Source organism: Dreissena polymorpha, chromosome 2 (genome assembly GCF_020536995.1).
Source record: "Dreissena polymorpha isolate Duluth1 chromosome 2, UMN_Dpol_1.0, whole genome shotgun sequence".
NCBI classification, from domain to species: domain Eukaryota; kingdom Metazoa; phylum Mollusca; class Bivalvia; order Myida; family Dreissenidae; genus Dreissena; species Dreissena polymorpha.
Window position 1 is genome coordinate 150,162,892 of NC_068356.1, and position 25,518 is coordinate 150,188,409.

Genomic DNA, 25,518 nt, shown 5'->3' on the forward strand with positions numbered 1-25,518 from the left:
ATTTGTCACTCGTACTCATTACAATGAACACAACTAAGGCTTTCAGTAAGTCATGTACCAGATGTCCCTACATATTTTACAGCTTCACATTAGCATGATAAATTGACATAGTAGAAATATAATTATAATGTTTGAAGATGAATGGACCCTGAAAAGAACGACAATACTCATTACATCAACATCTACAAGGATACTCCCATTATTACAGAATAAACGAATTTACCCGGTGTCTCAGTGAGAAAGTTAATCATGAATGTCGCCGTACTCGATCATCGGCCACTTGGTCGGGTCATTTTTCCAACATCCAGCTTGCAATTTGTACGGACATTCATTAAGTCCAATTAGTTTTATTTTCTGATCATATCGGGCTTTCGAAGTGCAATCTTACCCTTCATAATAGTCAAAAGACATTTTAAACACCAATTACAGGACATTTAATTACCTATCGACTTCCCAATAGGAATGCAATTGACGAAATATCAGCAGAGGTGCTCAATCAGCGTAGTAAATCGACCGTATCTAGGGCATTGTTTTCACCGTCGCTAAGGGACTGTCCCTTTTATGACGTCATCGCGATAAGGTCAATATAATAAAGGTTATTGCAATTCTAAGACGTCACACTTCCGAACAGTCCACACAGCCAAAGGAGACCACATATATTAGTACATTTATTAACAGTATTTTCTATCAAACGTAATTTCTTTAAATTATTTATGAAAAGCGTTAAGTCACATGTGATCACGAGATTAAAATTGCAAAAATAAACAAACAAAAACAACAAGCCAACAAACTTGTTTTGATTTAAATTTATGATATTTATAGCAACTGTTGAACAAGATTACCATAACAGCAATATTTAACACTTACATTATAAAATATCTTTCAGGACCTGATCTCAAATGAGATCATGCACGAGAAGCGCCTCGCAGACCATGACAGTAGTATTCAGACCTGATTAGCTGGTGAAGTGCTCTATAAAGGGTTGTTTATGAATGCATTCTTTGTAAGGAACAGTGTATAACAACAAATATAGTGACAGGGGCTAAGCTGCTAAATATTGTCAGCATGTATGCAGTGATTTTCTTTGGAAATTCAAAACAACCTGTACGTACTGGCTCTCAGAAGGGCATGTTTTAGCGCAATAATGAACAAAAAAAGGAAGATCTTAAAAATAAGGTATAGATTTATATAAATTTCATGAATACTGTTCATTTATCATATATTAGGATCCAGAATATGATTGAATTAAATGTGCTGCTTTTGTCCATATTAAAAAGGGATTTGGAATTAATGTAATATATAAAAATCTAGTAAATGATAGGGAAAACATTTCAGCTTAAGGAGGGAAAAACTTTTATATTTTTGAAGTGGAAACCACCTGTATTTGGCTGTTAATCAGTTACCGGTAATCAGAGGGGAGAAAAATCACTGGCATGAGCTTGATATTTTCAATTGTTAATTCCAGATAGGCAATAGCCCGTTTGAATCCTCTCTTTTATGTAGATATGTAACATTTGTTTTTTAAGGTTTAACATTCTAATAAAAGTGTGTATTTATCTATTGAATTGTACTTTTTGTTTTTTATGTATGTCTTTACACTAATCTTTCATTTAAAGAATGAATGCTGACTTCAAAATGCTGGGATTTTTTTTTAATTTGGTTAATTTTTAAGCATATTAATTTGAAGTGATGAAAAGTACACTTGAGCGTATAATGCACTTAAAAAGTTCACTTCCAACACTTCAAAAAGTGTATCATTTGTATGACTGAAAATGCACTCAAGGGTATTAATGCGCTTAAAAATTCACTTTTAATATTGTAAGGTGTATTATTTGTATGACTGGGAATGCACTCAAGTGTATTAATGCGCTTAAAAAAATTCACTTTCAATTTTGTAAGGTGTATTATTTGTATGACCGGGAATGCACTCAAGTGTATTAATGCGCTTAAAAAAATTCACTTTCAATTTTGTAAGGTGTATTATTTGTATCAGTGGAAATGCACTCAAGTGTATTAATGCGCTTACAAAAATTCACTTTGAATACTCAATGAAGTGTTTTATTTGTAAGTCTGGAAATGCACTCAAGTGTATTAATGCGCTTAAAAAATTCACTTTGAATACTCCATGAAGTGTATTATTTGTATGAGTTAAAATACACTCAAGTGTATTGATGCACTTGAAAGATTACTTGAGTTACTGATAAGTGTATTATTTGTATGACTGGAAATGCACTCAAGTGTATTAATGCGCTTAAATAATTTGCTTTTAATTCTGTAATGTGTATTATTTGAATGACTGGAAATGCACTCAAGTGTATTAATGCGCTTTAAAAAATTTACTTTGACCATGAAGTGTATTATTTGTATGTCTTAAAATACACTCAAGTGTATAAATGCACTTAAAAATAAACTTAAGCGCACTCATTATCATAATAAACGCACTTAAGTGTATTATTTTGTGGAAAAAATACACTTAAATGTATAAACACACTAGTAAAAAGTGTTTTTTTTTAACAGATTAAAATGCACTTGTTAAGCAAAAAATACGGTGCCAATAACATGCGCATTAAATGCGCATTTAATGTGCATTTAATGCGCATTAAATGCGCATTTAGTGCACTTTTTCGAGAAGGGAACCGTCGATAAGAACCGAATGTGACCGAACTGCATCGGTCAAAAACAATAACCATGACCTGTGCAAGCAGGTGCGTGTTGTTAAACCAATCGAATTTCATTGTTTTACAATTTCCGGCAAGGTTTTTGTTCGCAAAATTGAAAAATAGATTTGCAAATATCAAGAACTTACGATTTTTTTTTATTAACTGTCAATTGGCTTCAATAATTTACATGCCCACTCGCAACGGGCAATCGGGCTTGTGCTAATTTCGAAGACTGTATATATGTCTATATGTTAAAGAATGGAATCGAATTTGGTAGGTTTGGTATCGTAATCGAATTGACGCATTTCGAACCGATTTTCGATGCATCGGATCGAATAGTTGCAGCTCTAATTATTAGATTTGTTAGGAGAGCAGGATGAGGAGGAGAAATTAGGGTATAGATTTTCACTCATTTTTTAGGTTATTTTACATGAACTTCTTCATTTCTACATTCAATTACTTCAAATTTATACTGAACATCTCTTATGACAATACAGTCAATCTTATCTATGCATGGCCCCATTACCAACCCTGGGGGCGCCCCTGTGTCAAACATGCGGCGTGGGGATACATGTCGGCCTCTGCCGCGCCATTTCTATTGTAATTTGTTGCCTTGTTTGGCTGCACATAAACTCTGATTTCTTATTTAATCCCAGAAAATATGCAAGACAGCATAATACACTGAATTTTTCTTCACTGATTTGAAGAGTGTGTGCATTTTATAAAATTAAAAAAAATAGTTGATTTTGTACAGTTAGTAAATTTGTAGATTTAGCATAATGTGCTTTGTAAAACTCAACTATTAAGGTATGCACAGATTTGTAAATAGATGTTTTGTCCCATTGTCAGAATTTTTTGTTGCTGTTATATTTGTTGCCATAGCAACCAGAATTTTTGACGTAGGAACACAATGAAATGACGTGCATAATCTCCATATTGCCATCTATCCATGTTTCAAGTTTCATGAAAAATTTAAAGAACTTTTTAAAGTTATCCAGGGCTTAACACAAAAAAAATTTCAACTAGCCCATTCGGGCTAGTAAATGCAGAACCTACTAGCCCTGACCATTCTTTCATGTGCCCTGACCCAAATATTATCAAAACCTTTATATTTATCATTCAACTTGTATTTTCTTGTGCGTGGAGATGCGCAATTATGATTCAATCATTCTTATTAGCTTGCCTTACTAATGCTAATAAATTCAATATTCATCTACTTCAGAAATTTCCTTGTTTTTTTTTCCCTCATACTTTCTATTACTTTCCTCCTTCCCTTTTCTTTTCTTATCCGAGGAACCCCCATCCCCACCCGTAAAGCCAAACTTAAACAAGGACATGAATGTTAAAACCTTTTTTACATAGATTGCTGCGGTTGTCGTCTGACAACAAATGGTCAGTGAATCTTAGGTGTCGCAAAATAACGTGTTACGGTAGTCGTAACAATTGTACAGGGTTAACTCTCTACTAAAATCCGGGATCAACCATTAATATTAGTTTTGCTAATTGAATTGCGTTAAAAAGATTGTCAAAACACTTCTAATCGATCAAACAAATTAAAATTATTTAAAATTGGTTAATAACTAATAATTTTATAGTAACTTTGTGTTAATGTCGAGTTTTATACCATCATTGATCCCGGAAAATCCTGGGCGATCCCGGCTTTTAGTTTAAAACGTATTTTTATCGAGAAAACACGTCACTTCGAGGAAACCAATTTAAACCCGTATCTAGCGGAATTCTGTTTAAAAATAGGTACTGACGTGTTTTACCAGGTAAACCGCCGGGAATTTTCTGAATTGTGGGCCTCTTTTTGATTGCAATCAAGGGTTCCAAATATATTTCGAGATACGATCCGTTTGTTGTCTCCGACTTCACTCTGGGATTTAATTGTCATCTGATCATACTGTATTAAGATTTCTGCATCTTTGAAAAGCTTATTTAAAACACAGTTTATTGAAAAAGAACACATAATCCCGCCCAAAATACACATGACCGGTCGGGCATGTTCCTGGGACATTGGCTAGCCCGGACCTAGGTACAGGCAGTGAATGTTGTTCGGACGTGCCTTAGTATTAAGCCCTGTTATTGCAGGATCCAGAAAAGTGTGACTGACTGACTGACTGACTGACTGACTGACTGACTGACTGACTGACGGACACACAGAGCGCAAACCATAAGTCCCCTCCGGTTTCACCGGTAGGGGACAATAAAAAAAAAGAATCTCAAAAAAAAAAAAAAAGAAAGCGCAAATTATGCACTTTATTAACAACTTCATGTCATCCATATGGAAAACATGTATTGATTGTTGTAATAAACGCAAACATCAGGCCAGGTGATTTACGCATGTTCTGTGGGAATACCCCGGTCTCAATTGGACGTCTATTTCATCAAATCTTTTAATAGTCACATATTCCTACACCAACTTGATACATTAGAAAAATGGTGACCATTTGTGTTTATGAAATTCTTGAGAACTTTTATATCGTCAATATTCAGTTAACAGTTATCAATACAGTAGGGTTTATATGCATGTATTGGCAAATCACGACACAATTAATGAGCTCAGAACTTGTAACGTGGATCCATTTATAACGCAGTCTTGTTGCTTGAACCTGGTCATCTACGTTATATTGGAGTTACAGTGTATCGCACAGAAAATTATCAGGAATGATCATAGTGGCAGGCCCTTTCCAGACCATTTCACAAAAATGCAATTACAGGATTGGGAATTTGTTGCACGAAAAGTAAACTCATTTGAGAAAAGCTCATTCAATATATAACTCTGTATAATAATTCAAATTATATAAACAAAGTCAAAGGATAGGATAATTGATAATTATATACTTTGTTAAATGTTTTTGAAATAAAATTAAGATATAATAAACGTAAGGCAGCGCTTCTTTTATTCTTAAAAAAAAGTTAAATGGGATTTTGTTTAAATTTGGCTTAATCAAATTGATCAAGTTAACTCAACCATAGCAACACCAATAAAGGAGGTTAAGGACTGAGGGATTATCGCAGGAAATTCAGTTTCACTCCATGGCTTCTCACCTGCAATGTCGACCTTGACGTCCCTTACAATGACCTTGCCAACCTCGCTTAGTTCCACAATGCACCGATAAGTGCCCTGGTCCGTGACGTCCTTCTTCAGCTTGTGCAGCACTCGCCGAATGAAAAGTGTGCCGTTCTCTAGCACATGCACACGGCGCGAGTCCTCCACCGGGGCCCCGTTCTTCAACCATGTGAACCGAGGATATCCAAATGATGCATTGTACAAAACGGAGCAGTTCAGGGCCAGGGCACAGTTTTTATGAGCTATAACGTAGTCTGGATCGCCTGTTTTAACACTTAATAATGTCTGAGCATTGTCCCCTGAAAAAAAATAAAATAATAATATTTTAAACATTTGTTTTTATGGTAAGGGTTCTGATTTTCTTAGATTGTTATCTTGGTGATGGCCATGTCAGCCGCGTATAATTCCTCTCAACTGCTCACCATGGCGATAGAAAGATGCCATCAACCAACATTAATTCATCTCATGTTTGTCTTACCAAAAGAGACTGAGTGCATTTATATTTCTTAATCTTAAACTTCCATAAAGAACAACAAAAAATCTTAACTATGACATTAACTTTTTCTTCTTTCTTAAATAAGCACTTTTGTGGAAAACAAATTTCTACATTTAAATGTCATCATAGCGCAGTGCTGGTTACTTGAAAAAGTGTCTTCATAATTACATTTTCTCTTATATTTCTTAAAAGATAAATAAAACTGAAAGGTGGTGAACAGGATAATTTGGTTTAAAATAAACAGGTAAAGTTGCAAAAAATAATAATAAGGTGTAATGTGTTTAATGTTATTTTCTATTGAAAGCATTTTGATAAGCTCATTGACAAAGATATCAGTTTAATTTATAGGTAAGATTAAAAGTTTTTTAAATATCATATTTGGGCCATCCTTAAAAATTCTTTTGTTTGGCATAACCCGACCCACCCACTACAATCGGCCCAACTGAATTTTTTTTGTTACTTTCCCAAAAAAAATTTTTGCTTACCAAAATTTTTTTCCGCTAAAATAATTTTTCCTTTCCGCTTTTTATCCTTTCCGGTTATTTGCGTCATTTAATTGAAAGCTCTTTCAAGGATATCTAGAATAGCAATGACCAAAACACGTACCGGTAATTTTTTAAGTCGCCTATTTATTTAATTGACATATGCATATGCGATTAATTAGACTTTAACTACAATTAAACCGCTCCTGTTTTCTCATATCACTTTAATTAAAATACGCTGCTGTCGTTCAGGATAGTTTGGGAGTAAAAAAACAAATTAAATAATAATCACCATTCAAATTAATTCGGCAATAGGAAGAGATTGTAATATTATCGCCATATAACTAATTATTTAATTATCACTCTTTAATTCAGATCGGTAAATATTCGGTAGAAAGATAAAAAGTGGTCAGCTTTGAAATATTTATTGACGGGTATTGTCACGTTTTTGTTTCATTTGTTTATCTCTTTATACGACCGGCGGCTATTTTGAAGGCAGACTGCGATATTAAATGTGTATTCAAATTATACAACATCTGTGCATGAATGACCCAATATTATCCGATAGCTCCACCCATTCTCACGTTTCATTCGACAACGTCATGTCATGTGTAAGCGAGCTCAATGTTGATTGGCCAGCTGTTATGTGCACTTCAATAACAATACGGTCAAGCGATGTCTAATCAGGTACAGACCGGGTTTCGTTAACTGTTTGAATTGCGAACACTTTCATTAATACAAAGAGACAAATATAGAAAACCAGTCAGGATTAAATGGTGGATGTTTTCAACGAAATTTTACTAGATTTTCGCATTTTCGCAATTTAGATTTTTTTCTTGAGCCAAATTCTCAATATTTTCGCAAATGGCGAACGACAGCGCGAGCATTGCGAACATGTTATTATTGGAATAAATGCTCACTATTACAGGGCTCGCGCTGTCGTTCGCCATTTGCGAAAATATAGCGATTTTGGCTCAAGAAAAAAAAAAATTGCGAATATGCTAAAATCTAGTTAAATTTCATTGAAAACATCCGCCATTTTAATCCGGATTGTTTTTTTTATAACTATTTTTCTCTTTGTTTCCATGAACGTTTTGAAGCGCATATGGTAGCTGGCCAATCAACATTGAGTTCGCTATCGGGTAATATCGGGTCATTCATGCGCAGATAATGGAATACACAGTTGATATTGTCGTCTGCCTACAATATAACAGCCGATGGCAAAAGTCGTATAAAAAATAAGCAAATGAAAAGAAGCGTAACACTCAATAAATTATTTTTAAGCTGATCACTTTACAACTTTGTACCGTCTATCGATCTGAATTAAAGGATGATAATTAAATAATGAGTTACATGTACATGTCGAAGATGTTACACCTTTCTGTTCTTGATTGAAATTAAAATGTTATAATTACTTTGTTGTTTTTTACTCACAAACTATGCTATTGTAAAGTAATATGTAAACCAAATAGTATATTAATTAAGAATTTGCTAGGTTACTTGTTTTCATTTTCTGTAGTCAAACAATATGCACATTTTATTTCATGTGAAAATTGCATACAATTTTTTGAACTCTCGTTTTCGGATAGTATTTTTCGTCGATTATATTATAGTTTCGATGTTCTTTATACCAAAAAATAGACTTACGAATACATGTGCCGTGATACGGACGGTGCAGAAATTTTTTTACCAATTTCCTTTCATGAGGCAGAAGACTTGGAGATTTATTTGATAATTACCTTTCAATTTGGTATATGTCGGAGTTCAATGTCAGAAAAAAAAATACAAAAAAAAAAATCACTACCTACCTACCCACCCAAATTTACCTGGGTCGGGCTATGCCAAACAAACAATTTTTTAAGGATGGCCTAATAGGAAGATTCAACTCATAGAGTTGACTAGGGAAAACTATATGTTGCATTTAATTTACCAAACAAGAGGGCCATGATGGCCCAGTATCGCTCCACTGTTTTTTATGAAAAAAGCGTGTAATGCGCATGGGTTGAAATGTACTCAAGCATGTGACTTTCTCTTTCTATCCCTCGTCCCACTGGGCGCTTTAAGTTGAAAGGGTGAGCATTTTTATATATGGAAAACGTTACTACGGTGTTAACTAAACAGACTAAAAAGCCCGGGAATTGTCGCACAGGTCCTTTGCTTATAACGTAGGTACATTTATCTCTCCAAAAGATATTGTCGTTCTATCTATTTCACATATTCTTAGATGCTGAAGATCGAATCTACGCATTTGATTTAAAACAGATTCACAAGACCTATAGGAATCTAAATGCCTTAACGGGAATAACCCTTTACCAAATGACACATTTTGGACTGTCCCAATTTGAAAGAGGTTGCAGACGACAATTTAATTGTAATGGAATATGAAGGAAATGATCAGGTAGGGTAGAAATAATTGTGATAAAATGAGAAATTGCTCATCTTGAGCAATTTCTCCTTTTATCACAATTATTTATAAAGTCATCAGCTACAAACCCGTAAAATACTGTTAGTGTTTGGTAAAGGGTTTATAATCTCTGGTTCCTTCTCAGAGCCTTTCACACATTTATAACAAATACAATAGTAGCATCTTTCTTTGTAAACAATCATCTCAAAATATAATTAACAACCCACACATCCTTAAGACCAACAGGCCTGAGAATATTATGATAATCTAAATATTATTTCTTTATATTTATAAATGCATTTAATAAAGTGATACATTTGACTTCTAAGATCAATTCATTACTTGTATAAAGAAAATTATAAAATGGTCAGAAATATATATGGATCGTTGAGCAATTGACAATTGCAGGGCTCCCGCTGCCGTTCGCCAGATTCGCGAAAACGTCCGGCAAACGATTTTTGTCAGGAAAAAAATCGTTCTCCGGACATTTTTGCCAAACGATTATTTTCCTGAAAAATGCCATTCCAGATAGTAAACTCTTTCAGCTTAAGACTGTGCTTCAATACATCGCCGTATTATTGACCCGCAAAATTGATACGCAATCTGCATTAACACCTGTCAGAAACCGGATATGGAGACAAAGGAAACTGACTGGTGTAACCGTTGATCTCATCGGCTTAAATAAACAATTACATCTGATTAAAGATTGCTGCTGATTTCAATCAATTTGAGTAAAAGCCGTTAGCGAATTATCAACTTAGTCACACAATGAACGTAAGTAAAGAAGTTAATAATTGATTTTAATTTCGAGAAGTTCGAAATGTTTGTAATGATTTAAGGCTAAATGCATTACAATTGTGAATGACGATAGATGAAGGGGTATAAAACCCTTGACATTTACGGCGAAGGTGTCGGAAATTGTGACTTCCATAATGGCGACCATATACTAAGGCAATAAGCGTCCTTTGGACTCTGACGAATCTAATGACCCGGTCTAAAAAAAAAATCATATCTGATAAAAGATCATTTAAAGATTTCGGAATTCATGTGGTTAGATTATAATGCAAAATCAAAAACGATGTATTGCAAAATATGCATTCAGTTTCAAAAATCAAATTCATTCACATCTGGGTGTAGTATGTTGAAAAAAGACATTTCAAAACACGAAAAATCAAAAGGTAATTAAAAAAAATGACAATCATTAATATTAAAATGTATATACATGAATATTTTTTATATTATTAATAATATATTAAAAACAAGATGTGTTTGTGAAACACTATGTCCCCGTATATGACGTTTGACCTTGAAGGATGACCTTGACCTTAACCCTTCACCACTCAAAATGTGCAGCTCCATGAGATACACATGCATGTCAAATAAAATTGCTAGCTTCAATATTGCAGAAGTGACATTACATGAGCAATTTTGACCCATATATTTGACGTTGACCTTTCACCACTCAAAATGTGCAGCTCCATGAGATACACATGCATGCCAAATATCAAGTTGCTATCTTCAATATTGCAAAAGTACTCATCAAATGAGCGATTTTGGCCACATATTTGACCTCTGACCTTGAAGGATGACCTTGACCTTTCACCTCTCAAAATGTGCAGCTCCATGAGATACACATGCATGCCAAATATCAAGTTGCTATCTTGAATATTGAAATATTGCATAAGTGTACATTAAATGAGCGATTTTGACCCATATATTTGACCTTTGACCTTGAAGGATGACCTTGACCTTTCACCACTCAAAATGTGCAGCTCCATGAGATACATATGCATGCCAAATATGAAGTTGCTATCTTCAATATTGAAAAAGTTATTGCAAATGTTAAAGTTGGCGCAAACCAACCAACAGACCAACTAACCAACAGACCAACCAACAGACCAACCAACAGACAGGGCAAAAACAATATGTCCCCCACTACTATAGTGGGGGACATAATAACAATAATAATTTATGTTCATAATGAATATATATTGACACTTCAAGTTGGCGCAAACCAACCAACAGACCAACCAACCAACAGACCAACCAACAGACAGGGCAAAAACAATATGTCCCCCACTACTATAGTGGGGGACATAATAACAATAATAATTTATGTTCATAATAAATATATATTGACACTTCAAGGTTTTTTTTGGCCCGATTTTATAGCCGAAATTCGGCTATGTTCCCAATCCCAAAAAGTATTCTTTTTTCCCAAAATGTGGCAAAAAATTCCCAATTTCACAAAAAAAACAACAATTTTTTTTTTTTTTTTTTAGAAAGAAGTCTTATGCCTATTTTATCTCAATTTCAATTCAATTACATCTAACAAAGTATTATATGATTTTGTTCTGTTAATTTGAATGATTATAAAGAGTTACATCAAATTTAGTATTTCCCTAATCAGTGGACTTTTCATGTGGAAAAAAAGGCTGATGAATGTATTTTCCCAATTTCATGAAAATGCCGATAAAATTCCCAATTCCAAAGCCATGGGCTATCTTCCCAAAAAGTGGGAAAAAAACCCTGCACTTTTCAAAATGAGCTATTTGTTTTGAAATTTAGCATATTTGATTTTGTTTATTTCAGACACAAAGAGGCCTCACAAGCGTCTAGTCTGAAAACATCCATGACAAATGCGCAGGCTGCAGCAATATCCAAAAGTGAAGCAGCTGTAGTGTCGGCTATGACTAATGTGTACTTTGCTGCACAACTGTGTTTTTTTTGTTATGCACACACAGCGTTTTCATTAGGATATTTTGTAGCAGGCTTTTCAGTTATTTGAGGAGGCCAACTTGTGCGAGCATCGAAGGTGCTAGTTGCTTGAGGGGGTTCGCTCCCCCTGAATTTTCTTTAAATAAAGGTGCCGAATCGTGGCCTCTGAGCGATTTTGGGCTCATAATGTACATAATTTTGCTCAGTTAAAATAGAGGATATTTATGTCAATGGTAAAGGAAAAATAAAGTCCTCAGTTTACATCAACTCTGCAATTATCAAGATTTTGATAAAAACAGATATACATGTTTATGTATAAAAAAAACATTAAAACATGGAACACCAATTCGACTTTTAATAATTAATTTTCCAAAATAAAACAGAGTTTGGTGTGATTCTAATCTAGTTGCTACAAAAATCATCATCCGATGATCCACTATCTGATTCTGGGTCATATTCCTTTGATGCCAGGTTAAGTTTTCGTATGGCTATATCGACAGCTGTCTTAATGATGCTCAGCTCATTATTCCCCTCAGTAGCATCGGTTTGGACCCTAGCATCCACAAGTGTAAGAACTGGTGCTGATGCTGAGGCCCTTGGCTGCTTCGGGGGAATCTTCCGCCGCTCCTTCTTGTCTAGCCACTGCTTGACTACTGACTTGATAGGCTGCTTGGCTTCAGGACTTAAATAGTCAAATAATCAATATGGAAATGTAGCATGTTTTTTTCAGATTGAATTTTACTTTTGAACTTCAATTTAGATAAAATTTTACTTTTGAACTTTATTTTTTTCAAAGAACAGTATAAATGGCCCATTAAATATAGAAGACACTGTTCAAGATCATGGATGACCTTAAAATTTTGTCAGAGGCCCCCTGGAAAAGATGCATAAAATTTGGGCATAGATTCTCCTAGCATACCAATTTAAAGAAAAATTTGGCAGTTTGGCAATGCAGATTTTACAACAAAATCGCGCATAGGTTGCCCAAGCTGAGGCAATCTTAGGATTTAAATATGTTGCCGAGAAAGCTTCTTTTGGTCAATTGTTTTCCAATACAAATTTGGACAAAGCTAAACATTGCAGTGCCAATTCAATATATTTAGCATTTTAGGCATTGTGCCTAGGCAAACTCCAACCTTAATCATGACGATATCAGGATAGTTTGGGGCTCGAGAGTTTCCTAATGAAAGACTCACTCTTCTGTAAAATGTGGTTATAAATAAATCCACTTACCGTTCGGAGGCTCAAAACTCCGCGGAGAAACCAAACTTCGGCATGATCTGAACCATCAACAAAAATTTTCGAAAATAAAACCGAAATGTAACAGGAAAGTGCATTCATCCGGAGGTGCCGGATAATGATAAACGTTAAAAAAACTTTAACAAAATAACTTCAACAGCGAACTATCGGTCTTACTCGAAACACAAAAGAAAAAGTCATTTCTTTTTCGTTTTTAGACATGTTGACATTGTCAGTTCGTGACCTTTAATCAAAGTCGTACACTCATGTTATTCGCTTCGCGATAAGACAATTATAACAAAGCGACCAATGAGAAAGCAGTTAACATATATCGGTTACGGTTGTTTACTTCCGTTTCAGACAGTTAATAAATGTATACTAAATATCTTGCATCTGCGTGAACATTTGCCGATTTTTTAAAGATTTTTTTTCTCGAATTTGAACCGGCCCAAATAACATTTGAGGCGGTCAAATCGGCCGCCGGCCGCCTCCTAATGAAAACGCTGCACACATGATGATTATAGTAATAAACATATTAAAGCTTCTTTGTTAAGTTTCTTCTTTTACACTACTGTAGCCTATACTTACAACAGGCGGTTCCAAATGCTTTGCTAATACTTTGGCTACAGTTTCTAAAATTTGGCTACAAAAAAATCCATTTGGCTAAAATGTTGGCTACAGAAGTTTTTGGGCCAGGGGGAGCCCTGCAATCATATCCACAATTCATGAGTCACAATTCACAAATGAAACAATGAATCATTAGTTATTAAAAAGCAGCATATACGATAGTTAAGACCATTGCACATCATTAATTCCAACACCTTCTCTTGGATACAAAGTTTGAGTTTGACATGCAGTATCATATATTGACTTTTCTTGAAATAATTATGTTCATGGAAGTTGTTGTTTTTTAAATCATGAGATATTATTAAACTGGTTTAAACACTACAAAAAAAGACATGAAATTAACATGTCATCCGAAATATTTTTATCCGGATATATGGTCACTTTCCACATATTTAAATATAACCAGATTTTTTTCAGTTTATAAGAAAAACATGCATAACACATGTTCTTACTTCAATTCCTTTGTAAGCAGTCACCATCTGATCTAAAATGGCACTAAATGACAGGGTTTTATCTCATGTTTGTTGTTGGTCACAGCCACACGGCCGCAGTAATCTCCCCTGGTAAACGTCATATGTTAAGTTTTGTGACCCCCGGGGCAGGGTCAAATTTGAGCACTGGGGAATAATTTGAACAAATTTGGTAGAGGACTATAGGGTTGTCACTACATACCAAATTTAGCAGCCCTAGGCTCTATAATTATGAACATTGAAGATTTTTAAAGTTTTGACAAAAATGGCCTTATTTAAGCATATGTTCATTTTTGTGACCCCTGGGGTAGGATCAAATTGAACCCAGGGGCATAATTTGAACAAACTATGTCGAGAACTATTACATGTCACTACATACCAAATTTGGTAGCCCTATGCCATATGGTTATGGACAGAAAGATTTAAAGTTTTCACAAAAAAGCGCCTTATATAAGCATATGTTCAATTTTGTGACCCTCGGGGCAGGGTCAAACTTGACCCCAGGGGCATAATTTGAACAAACTTGGTAGAGGACTATAAGATGGCACTGCATACCAAATTTGGTAGCCCTAGGCCCAATGGTTATGGACGAAAAGATTTGTAAAGTTTTCACAAAAAAGACCCTATATTAGCATATGTTCAATTTTGTGACCCCCGGGGCAGGGTCAAATTTGACCCCAGGGGCATAATTTGAACACATTTGGTAGAGGACTATTAGATGTCTCTACATACCAAATTTGATAGCCCTAGGCCCAATGGTTATGGAGGAGAAGATTTTGAAAGTTTTCACAAAATAGGCCTTATACAGTACAGCCAAAGCGGCACAAACATAATCCGCGGCTACGCCACGGCCAGATTATTAGTCCGCGGCGGCCGAATCGTGTGTTCACGCGGCGTATCGCCGTGGCACTCGGCATCGATCCGCGCAACGACGCCGAGTCTGTATTAACCACGCGTACTTTCGCGGAGTAAATCCGCCGCATACGTACGCGGCGGATCGAGTGAAAAGATATCCACCTACATGTACATACCTGTATGTGTAGCGTAGAATTAATTACGCGCAACTGTTTATGATTCGTTCGATTATCATTATTAAATTTTTAATCCGAAACACACTTCCGAATTTTAATGCTAACGCGTCCTTTGGCAAATTCTAGCGTCAAATAAACAGTGCTAAAATATCCTTTGTTTCATAAAAAGCGCGCGAAAATTATGCAGACATGTAGAACGTCGTTTGGAAAGTTTGGGTGTATTTTGTGTTGTGTAAATACATGAACATCACGTCAGGCGTAAATCGCGTGTTCAGTGGAGAAAAAAAAACGCCCTGATTAGACGTTATTTCATCATCTCTATAAATAGTAACAAATGCCAAAATGTATTTGATACATAAGGAAATATCGAGAATGTTTGTGTATCGTTAATATTTACCAGCATTTGCTTTAAAACTGGAATATACGGGATTATCGGGTAATTAGTAGCGATATTAACTGTTTAATATGAACAAAATAAAACGTGTTTATATACGCATATTCAAACAATAGTTATAATACGCTGATAATTAACAAAACTACAAATACGTCGTCACCGTCTTGATTATTGATGTGGCTTCAAACTGCTAATTTTCTCAGCTAAAATATAATAGCGGAATCAACATGCAATTAATTTATAAATCCACCATATGCTGGAGCCTTGACCACTTGTATGTGCGAAAACATAATTACGTGACCTTGTTTATGTGTGAAATACATACGCTACGGGCGGGAAACAAACTCAATAATTGGCCAGACACATTAACTATGCTTACATGTATATGCTAATACAATCCGCGCACAATAATTTTATTATGATTTTAATTATTATTATAATTGTTCTTTCAAAATTTGTTAACTACATGTAACTAATAATTAAAAAAAAAATATTTCATGATCGCATCGACTCGGCATCATGTCGCGGACCGCGGCATGCCTCGGCGGACAGATGCGAAGTTTCGCGGCGAAATGCGACTTGCCGCCGCATACTGACGCGGCTTCAACGACTGACGCGGCATCGACTCGTTTCGCCTTGCCGCCGCGGATCGCGAAATACGTTTGTTCCGCTTTGGCTGTACTGTATGAGCAAATTTTCAATTTGTGACCCCCGGGGCAGGGTCAAATTTGACCCTAGGGGCATAATTTGAACAAATCTGAAAGAGGTTTACCCCAGGAACATTCCTGAGAAATTACATCAGAATTGGGCCACTAGTTTAGGAGGAGATGTTTAAAGAAAAAGTTAACGCACGCACACACGCATGACAGACACAGGACTATGACATAAGCCCCGCTGGCCTCTGGCCAGTGGAGCTAAAAATGGGTGGGGGGGTGGGGGGTCGGGGGGAGAAACCTTCAATTGGAAATTTTGGGGGGGGGGTGGGGGGGGGAGAAACCTTCATTTGTGCCAAACATATACTTTTTGACATTGGGGTCAATACAACCAACTCAGTTGATATTTTTAATAAACAAAAAACGGTTAAACATGCACTCACAAACAATTTAATAACTGTTGAATAAAATCTTTCCTTTCTTTCATATTTCCTTATTTCATGGTTAATCAAATTATTTTTTCAAATCCAAAAGCATCAGAATGTAAAATATACAGCAACAAATCACTGTTTAACTCCGAGTTCAACCATGGTTCTCTCTGAGTCTAAAGAGGAGTAACACGGACAAAACCCCTCCCGGATAAAAAAAACCCTGCCGTCATTTTCATAGGGGGCAGACGAAAACCCTCCCATGACTAAACATGGGCGGACAAAAACCCTCCCATGAAAAAAACGGGGGAGGACAAAAACCATCCCATGAAAAAACGGGGGCGGACAAAAACCATCCCGTAAAAGAAATTTAACACTGACAAATGTTATTGTTTCACTTAGTGTTGCATTCATTAATCCGACAAAATTACCCATAGTGGGTTTTGTGTATTGTGTTTTCAGGGGTGTGAAATTGAAAGAAAATGTGTATCCATTAACTGTAAACATACCGCTTTCTAATGTGCAGGGGTTCTGAAATATTTTAAGAGTCTACTTGTCCACGGACAAGCTGGACCCACAAATTCACTTGTCCGTACCAAAGAAGTACTTGTCCGTACTTTAAAGATAGGTAAAGAAAAGATCATTACTAATTAAGCAAATGATACAAACATACTTGATCTGCTAATAAAGGAAACTCCTTACAAAGTTTACATTCACACACGTTTTCAAGCCAAGGGGAATCGTTTAGCCAAGAGTTAAAAAATTCTCGTTTCCGCTTGGCGTCATAGGCTTTATCATATTCATACTTGTTTTTTCTCGTCTTCTCCGACGCCGAACTGATTTTATCATTGGTCTGATTTGCGTCATGGCTTGACGTTGAAGTCATTTTATTTAAAAAAAAAACATATAATGTTCGCTGCATGTCGGTAGAACATGTATGAGGCCATTTATTTTGCAATTTACAAAAAATGTTATCTGATGCGTGATTGGCTGTCGCTTTAGACATGTGCGCTGGTTTCTCTACTGAAAATGTTATCTTATGCGTGATTGACTGTTGCTATATACGCATGGACTGGTTTACTACATTAAATAATTATTATCGGAAAATTACCTACCTTGCAGTTGAAAACGTGTGCCAGTCCGTAGATTAATCATTAGCTATTTTTATAAACTTTCGTTTTTGATTTTCGGAAAATGGAGTAGTTACGTTATCAAAAAATGTTTACCACGGAAATTTTACTTGTCCCCGGACGAGCCAGCTTTGAAAAACTGCTTGTCCGGAAGGGGAAATTGACGACTCGGACAATTCGGACACCTTATTTCAGAACCCCTGATGTGCATATATATCCGATAATCCAATGAATATAATAACAACATCAATTTAAACATAAAATGAGGCCATTTATAGACAAGTTAATTTATATTTAGATTGAATGCAATACAATACAGTGCAATACGTTCAATCGCGTCATACGCTCATTCATGCAAAAACGTGCTTTCCGGGAAGTTTCTGAAACCTTTGCGAAAATGAAAGTAAAAATTGCAAACTGTGAATCTTCAACTACTTTTAGTTTTTAATAAGTTTAATCACAGAATCAATAAAAAGCAATTAAACGCCCACAAATGTATAAAGCAAACTGTGAATCTTCAACTACTTTTAGTTTTTAATAATTTTAATCACAGAATCAATAAAAAGCATTTAAATGCCGACAAATGTATTTGCAACACACATAATTGACATCAAATGGGTGTAAAATAACAGCATTTCAATTTCGGAATTAGTCAATATATAGTGTTATGTTACCTTCTGAAGTGAAGTCACTATTACAAAAAATAAATATCTCGGATAACCAACAACAAAATACAAATGTCGGAAACGACATTCGGAAATGACCGATTTCGGATAAAAAAATTCATAAATAATCGTTGGTACTTGAATTCGTGGCTCAGATTTCACGGGATGGTTTTTGTCCGGTCCCTTTTTTTAATGGGAGGGTTTTTGTCCTTCCCTGTTTTTTTCATGGGAGGGTTTTTGTCCGTCCCCGTTTATTCATGGGAGGGTTTTCGTACGGCCCCTATAAAACTGACGGGAGGGTTTTTATCCGGGAGGGTTTTTGTCCGGCATTCGAAAAAGGATACTGTTACTTTAACTGACAAAAAGAAATTCTTGTTTATCTTTCATTAATTTAACATTCACAAACATCCAAAAGGAAACAAAAGGGAAAATAAGTTCAAACACTTATTAAAAACAAAAGCAAGCAGAATTTTCTTTAAAACAAAAGCATTGCTTAAAATCAATGATAATGTTTTGATGAGTCAACCCATATTATGCTGGTGCACACGCATGTAAACACTGAGAAAGAATGTCAACATACATGTTCCGAAAATCACGTGCACTATGCAACGTCTCGTTCACACTGATGACGTAATCATCTAAATATCAATTATAACTCAATTATAAAACACATCAAAGAGAATCCATCGGTCAGCTAAGCCCAATTAAAGGTTAATTTCCCCTTTGGAGCCCCGTTGATAAAAATGCACACAAACTCGGTATGATGAATATCACATCTCTGCCAAGACAACGAGATCTGTATCTATATTTCGTTTAAATAACAAATCAATGACCAAACCAATACCGACACATCTTAACAAAATGAGTCCGCGTGTTCACAATTGTTGACAACAAGGTTTGGGTCATCTTGACCGAGTTTTTTCAAAGGTTAACCCCGATATGGCCGCCATTGCGAGATGTTTTGTATGTTTTTGCAACCAACCAAAACAATGGATTATGGTGAAAACAGGCGCTTACCTTGTATAAAAGGGAACAAAAATATCACCGTAAAAACGGTGAATAAGTACATAAACAGTCCATCCATATGAACGAATTCATTAGTCCGTTTTGAATGAACAAAAAACACACGATTTTTTTACAAGGCTGGCCTCTTTTACTCTAACAGATTACACTCTACATTCAATACACAGTGTTAACTATTTCCGGGGCGCAAGCTCACTCCCGCGTGATGTTTTCATTAGTTTTTAAGTAATTAGATTCAATTGAAAATCACCTTGTGAGGTTATCTTATTTCGATTGATTTAACTACTCTTTAAAATTATATATGCGCGCTATGAACTGTCATTCACAGATACTTTCTAAACCAATATTTATTTTCAACACACGGTCGGGGTGCGATCGGTGACTGTAAAAGCCTATAGAATTTAAGGTCACGCATAAGCGAGTATAATACTCCCAGCTAAATATCATTGAAAATAGGTCAAATTAGTAATTGGTAATCGTGTTTTTGTAACGTTTAACATATTGAGATCTAACTTATTGCATTTCTCCTTTACGCCATAATAAGTCTTGAAATGTTTATGAAGATTTATAGCACCCATGTGATATAAACAGTTAGGATAATGTCGAGAAATTAATATTTCACGAATGTTTACGTGCTGACAACCCTGAAATTGACCTTGAAATAATAAACAGTAGACTACTGAGTAGTCAGTATACCAAATGTATACAGTCATAGAGAACAAATAAACACAACAATATATCGTGGTTGACTTAACTTACGTAGTTTACAGTGACGCGCTATATAACATAACATTCAGGAGGCGAGAATATTGGTGGATCCAATTTTCGTATTATAATTTCATGTTTGCTTCAATATTATAATATAGATCTATTTCCTCAAGTGATTAATTTTAAATATATGGGTTACATGTACTTTATCTTTTGCGTTAAATGTGTTCATGAATCTTATTTAACTATCGATCAAACGTCCCATGCACGCAATCGAACTAGATTTTTTACAGTTAAACTCTCGTCGATACAATTTTCATGTGCACATCGTGGTACACTGAGGAATGAGGGGGTGGTATGGCTGAGAGAGATCGTGATCTAAGACACGTGTCTGAGAAGTGTGTGAGGTAGAGCATATTTTATCCAGTTAAATCCGGATTCAAGGACCGTGGCCCAATTTTACAAAAGAACACAATGTTTCTTGATATACCTGGTAGAATGAATGCTGTGATATTTCATGTCAACATCTCATCTTTGCTTGTGGTCCTGTGCGGCACATTTTCCACCGACCAGCTTCCTCCAGCCGTTTCGGTTCTGGGCGAGTCTCTCTAGCTGTTTCCACCCACGTCTTGCGCACATGCTTGGCATCTGCATGTTTACATCATTAATGTGCCGGTATATATATAATAATGTACGTGTTTATTGTCAGCGAATAGGTTTGGTAAAATGCTTTCAAAATATTTTGTAAACACGTCGCTTGCAAAATGATTTATATTTAATATATAAATATGTCGTAAGTTTAACGGACTACATTTAAATTTTGGCGCAATTTCAATTTTCGAAATAATTGCCATATTAAAAAGAAAGGTATACATTATATTCAAACTAGCAAAATACTTTTATACCGCACTTGTCTAAGAAATTTATAATGTTTAAAAAAATATGTTCTTGTTTTAATATTCATCAATCAAATTCAGAAAAAATATAGCGTTTGTAACGCTTTTCATGATGTTGTAGAAACGTGTATTGCCGATATTGCATTCACACAAACAAACGTGGTATTGTGGTAGCGAGGTCGCTTTTGGTTTTAGAGGTCCTGGGTTCAATCATCAGGGCAGACATTGGTTTTAGAGGTCCTGGGTTTAATCATCAGAGCAGACATTGGTTTTAGAGGTCCTGGGTTCAAACGTCAGGGCAGACATTGGTTTGAGAGGTCTATAGTTCAATCGTCAGGACAGACATTGGTTTTAGAGGTCCCATGTTCAATCATCTGGGCAGACATTGAATTTAGAGGTCTTAAGTTCAATCATCAGGGCAGACATTGGTTTTAGAGGTCATGGGTTCAATCATCAAGGCAGACATTGGTTTTAGAGGTCCTGGATTCAATCATCAGGGCAGACATTGGGTTTAGAGGTCCTGGGTTCAATCATCAGGGCAGACATTGGTTTTAGAGGTCCTGGGTTCAATCATCAGGGCAGACATTGGTTTTAGAGGTCCTGGGTTCAATCGTCAGGGCAGACATTGGTTTGAGAGGTCTATGGCTCAATCGTCAGGGCAGACATTGGTTTCAGAGGTCTATAGTTAAATCATCAGGGCAGGCATTGGTTTTAGAGGTCCTGTGTTCAATCGTCAGGGCAGACATTGGTTTAAGAGGTTCTGGGTCAATCATCAGAGCAGACATTGGTTTAAGAGGTCCTGGGTTCAATCGTCAGGGCAGACATTGGTTTGAGAGGTCTATAGTTCAATCATCAGGGCTCACATTGGTTTTAGAGGTCCCATGTTCAATCATCAGGGCAGACATTGGTTTTAGAGGTCCTGGGTTCAATCATCAGGGCAGACATTGGTTTTAGAGGTCCTGTGTTCAATCATCAGGGCAGATATTGGTTTTAGAGGTCCTGGGTTCAATCATCAGGGCAGACATTGGTTTTAGAGGTCCTGGGTTCAATCATCAGGGCAGACATTGGTTGTAGAGGTCTTAGGTTCAATCATCAAGGCAGACATTGGTTTTAGAGGTCCTGGATTCAATCGTCAGGGCAGACATTGGTTTTAGAGGTCTTAGGTTCAATCATCAGGGCAGACATTGGTTTTAGAGATCTTGGGTTCAGTCATCAGGGTAGACATTGGTTTAAGAGGTCCTGGATTCAATCATCAAGGCAGACATTGGTTTTAGAGGTCCTGGATTCAATCATCAGGGCAGACATTGGTTTGAGAGGTCCTGGATTCAATCATCAAGGCAGACATTGGTTTTAGAGGTCCTGGATTCAATCATCAGGGCAGACATTGGTTTTAGAGGTCCTGGATTCAATCATCAAGGCAGATATTGGTTTTAGAGGTCCTGGATTCAATCATCAGGGCAGACATTGGTTTTAGAGGTCCTGGATTCAATCATCAGGGCAGACATTGGTTTTAGAGGTCCTGGATTCAATCATCAAGGCAGACATTGGTTTTAGAGGTCTATAGTTTAATCATCAGGGCAGACATTGGTTTTAGAGGTCCTGGGTTCAATCATCAGGACAGACATTGGTTTTAGAGGTCTTAGGGTTAATCATCAAGGCAGATATTGGTTTTAGAGGTCTTAGGTAAAGTCATCAGGGCAGACATTGGTTTTAGAGGTCCTGGGTTCAATCATCAGGGCAGACATTGGTTTAAGAGGTCTTAGGTTCAATCATCAAGGCAGACATTGGTTTTAGAGGTCCTAGGTAAAGTCATCAGGGCAGACATTGGTTTTAGAGGTCCCGGGTTCAATTATCAGGGCAGACATTGGTTTTAGAGGTCTATAGTTTAATCATCAGGGCAGACATTGGTTTTAGAGGTCCTGGGTTCAATCATCAAGGCAGACATTGGTTTTAGAGGTCTATAGTTTAATCATCAGGGCAGACATTGGTTTTAGAGGTCCTGGGTTCAATCATCAGGACAGACATTGGTTTTAGAGGTCCTGGAGTCAATCATCAGGGCAGACATTGGTTTAAGAGGTCTATAGTTCAATCATAAGGGCAGACATTGGTTTTAGAGGTCTATAGTTCAATCATCAGGGCAGACATTGGTTTTAGAGGTCTATAGTTCAATCATCAGGGCAGACATTGGTTTTAGAGGTCCTGGATTCAATCGTCAGGACAGACATTGGTTTTAGAGGTCCCGGGTTCAATCGTCAGGGCAGACATTGGTTTTAGAGGTCTATAGTTTAATCATCAGGGCAGACATTGGTTTTAGAGGTCCTGGGTTCAATCATCAGGACAGACATTGGTTTTAGAGGTCCTGGATTCAATCGTCAGGGCAGACATTGGTTTGAGAGGTCTAAAGTTCAATCATCAGGGCAGACATTGGTTTTAGAGGTCCCGGGTTCAATCGTCAGGGCAGACATTGGTTTGAGAGGTCTATTGTTCAATCATCAGGGCAGACATTGGTTTTAGAGGTCCTGGATTCAATCATCAGGGCAGACATTGGTTTAAGAGGTCCTGGATTCAATCATCAGGGCAGACATTGGTTTTAGAGGTCCTGGGTTCAATCATCAGGACCGACATTGGTTTTAGAGGTCCTGGATTCAATCGTCAGAGCAGACATTGGTTTGAGAGGTCTATAGTTCAATCATCAGGGCAGACATTGGTTTTAGAGGCCCTGGGTTCAATCGTCAGGGCAGACATTGGTTTAAGAGGTCCTGGATTCAATCATCAGGGCAGACATTGGTTTTAGAGGTCCTGGATTCAATCATCAGGGCAGACATTGGTTTAAGAGGTCCTAGGTAAAGTCATCAGGGCAGACATTGGTTTTAGAGGTCCTGGGTTCAATTATCAAGGCAGACATTGGTTTTAGAGGTCCTGGATTCAATCATCAGGGCAGACATTGGTTTTAGATGTCCCGGGTTCAATTATCAGGGCAGACATTGGTTTTAGATGTCCCGGGTTCAATTATCAGGGCAGACATTGGTTTTAGAGGTCCTGGGTTCAATCATTTGGGCAGACATGTGCTCCTTGTTATTTTAATACTTTTCCAAATATTACAATTTTGTTAGTAAATTCTTGTCAGTGATAACAAATAAATAATTCAATGACATTTCATTATGAAGTAAATGCCTCCCCAATAAACAAATTGAAACAGAACTTGGGAAAGTACGTCTTTCACAGTTCACATGTCCGCAGCAGTTTGTATTAAGATAAAAGACTGTTCTCGTTTGTTATAGCAGATTTTTATTACTCACTATGCGTAAAATACAAATAAAAACGGTTAATGAAAAGGTTTATATTCGGTATAATTGTATTATTTTGACTAATGAATTATGTTTGTCAGCTATGGATTCTGGTGTCCTAAAACAATATTCAGTCACGGACATATATGTTTTATACATGTATGTATGCAAAGAAACGCTCATTGGGTCATTGTCGACCTGAAATGGCTTGAAGTCATCCGGGGTACTAGAAGCCGATTCATGTCAATCTGGGTGACTTCAAGCCGATTCTAGTCACCCGGTCGCCTTGAATCACCCTATGGTGACAAGAATCGGCTTCTAGTCACCCCCGGGTGACTTCAAGCCATTTCATGTCGACAATGACCCAATGAGCCAAAGTATCATATGTAAATATCAATTCAATTCTGAAATATAACACTGTTTTCGAACCAAATGAGCCTCGCTCTGTGAAAAGGGTTTAATGCATATGCGTCCGCACAGGCTAATCAGGGATGACACTTTCCGCCTAAACTTGATTTTTGGTAAGAAGAGACTTTCTTGAAACGAAATATATCATAAAAGCGGAAAGTGTCGTCCCTGATTAGTTAGAGCAGACGGCACAGCTAATCTGGGATGACGCTTTACACACATGCATTAAACCCCCTTTTCACAGAGCACGGCCCAAATAATATTGGATGATAACTCATTATCTAAAAGTGATAGCTGGTATTATACTTTCATTAACATTAATGTTCAGTTTTTTCTTATATCATGAATCTTGCCGGACATTGACCAGTTTTAATTGACAAATAGCGCATATTTTTAAATTAAGTGGACGATATGAATTAAAAATATCACAATCGTTCACTTTGGTGGAACACATATTTTTGCTGTAAAAATGACACCTCCGTTACTAACAAACAATGTTGCAAAATTATAGTTAATCCGCTTAACTTTATTCAGGTGTATGTTGTACGCTTGACAGCAAAATAATAATTAAAAGTTAATGTCTATTCATTTAAAAGCTGACGGATTTCAAAACTGCTCTAATGTCCTGTGTAAATCCATTTTTAAACAAAATTGTAATACTCAAAGGTTATGTTGTTTTTCTTGACGGCTAAATATATTTCGAATTTGATTCTAATATGCACCTTT

General features: G+C 36.4%; 1 protein-coding gene across 1 annotated transcript in view; it reads right to left on the reverse strand.

Moving 5' to 3' along the window:
- Positions 1-19,636, reverse strand: part of LOC127869410 (protogenin-like) — a 102,076-nt gene extending 82,440 nt beyond the window's left edge. Inside the window, exons 1-2 of the mRNA XM_052411956.1 lie at positions 19,488-19,636; positions 5,712-6,032 (exon numbers count right to left, since the gene is read on the reverse strand). Coding sequence (XP_052267916.1) covers positions 5,712-6,032; positions 19,488-19,554 — 388 coding nt within the window. The 5' untranslated portion in view covers positions 19,555-19,636. The remainder of the gene's footprint in view (positions 1-5,711; positions 6,033-19,487) is intronic.
- Between the last annotated feature and the right edge of the window lie 5,882 nt (positions 19,637-25,518).